This window comes from Corvus kubaryi, unplaced genomic scaffold, assembly GCF_017639235.1.
Source record: "Corvus kubaryi isolate FWS band 111438036 unplaced genomic scaffold, C.kubaryi_AGA036_p1.0 36997, whole genome shotgun sequence".
Classification (NCBI taxonomy): domain Eukaryota; kingdom Metazoa; phylum Chordata; class Aves; order Passeriformes; family Corvidae; genus Corvus; species Corvus kubaryi.
The window spans coordinates 58957-59984 of NW_024581004.1; the positions used below are offsets into that span (position 1 = coordinate 58957).

The following is a 1028-nucleotide window of genomic DNA, read 5'->3' on the forward strand; positions in this document are numbered from 1 at the left end:
TGGGATTTGTGGATCCCTTTGGATTGGGATTTGTGGATCCCTCGGGTCGGGATTTGTAGAACTTTTGGATCGGGATTTGTGGAGCCCAGCGGTCGCTCTCCCAGCTTTCCCCATTCCCGGAATTCCCTGGAGCGGGAGGGGCACTCACCCGGCACATGAAGTCCAGCAGCGTGGCCGTGATGGCCGGGTGGGGCTTCATGGAGTGGTGCATGACCAGGATGGCCGGTTCTGGGACAGGGAATGGGATGAGACCCCAGAGACCCCAAATCCCCGTTCCCGGGGGGCTGCCGAGGGATTGGGACACCCACGGATCCCATCCAGAGGGAGATCCCAACGGATTCCATCCCCAGGAGACCTCCATGGATCCCATCCATAGGAATATCCCCACAGATCCCATCCCCAGGAGATCCCCACAGATCCCATCCATAGGAGACCCTGATGGATCCCATCCGTAGGAAGATCCCTGATGGATCCCACCCCCAAGAGACCCTGATGGATCCCACCCCCAGGAGCCCCTGATGGATCCCATCCATAGGGAGATCCCAATGGATCCCATCCATAGGAAGATCCCTGATGGATCCCACCCCCAGGAAGCCCCCACAGATCCCACCCCCAGGAGACGCCGATGGATCCGATCCATAGGAATATCCCCACAGATCCCGTCCCCAGGAAACCCCAATGGATCCCATCCATAGGAAGATCCCTGATGGGTCCCACCCCCAGGAGACCCCGATGGATCCCATCCATAGGAAGATCCCTGATGGATCCTGCCCCCAGGAGACCCCCACAGATCCCATCCATAGCAATATCCCCACAGATCCCATCCCCAGGAGATCCCCATGGATCCCATCCCCAGGAAGATCCCCCCGATGGATCCCGCCCCCAGGAAGATCCCCCTGATGGATCCTGCCCCCAGGAGCCCCTGATGGATCCCATTCCCAGGAAGATCCCGCTGGATCCCGCCCCCAGGAAGATCCCCCCGATGGATCCCATCCCCAAGAAGATCCCCCCAATGGATCCTGCCCCCA

General features: G+C 60.3%; 1 protein-coding gene across 1 annotated transcript in view; it reads right to left on the reverse strand.

Moving 5' to 3' along the window:
- Positions 1–1028, reverse strand: part of INTS3 (integrator complex subunit 3) — a 14020-nt gene that overhangs the window by 8030 nt on the left and 4962 nt on the right. Inside the window, exon 6 of the mRNA XM_042020505.1 lies at positions 149–228. Within this exon, the coding sequence (XP_041876439.1) occupies positions 149–228 (80 nt within the window). The remainder of the gene's footprint in view (positions 1–148; positions 229–1028) is intronic.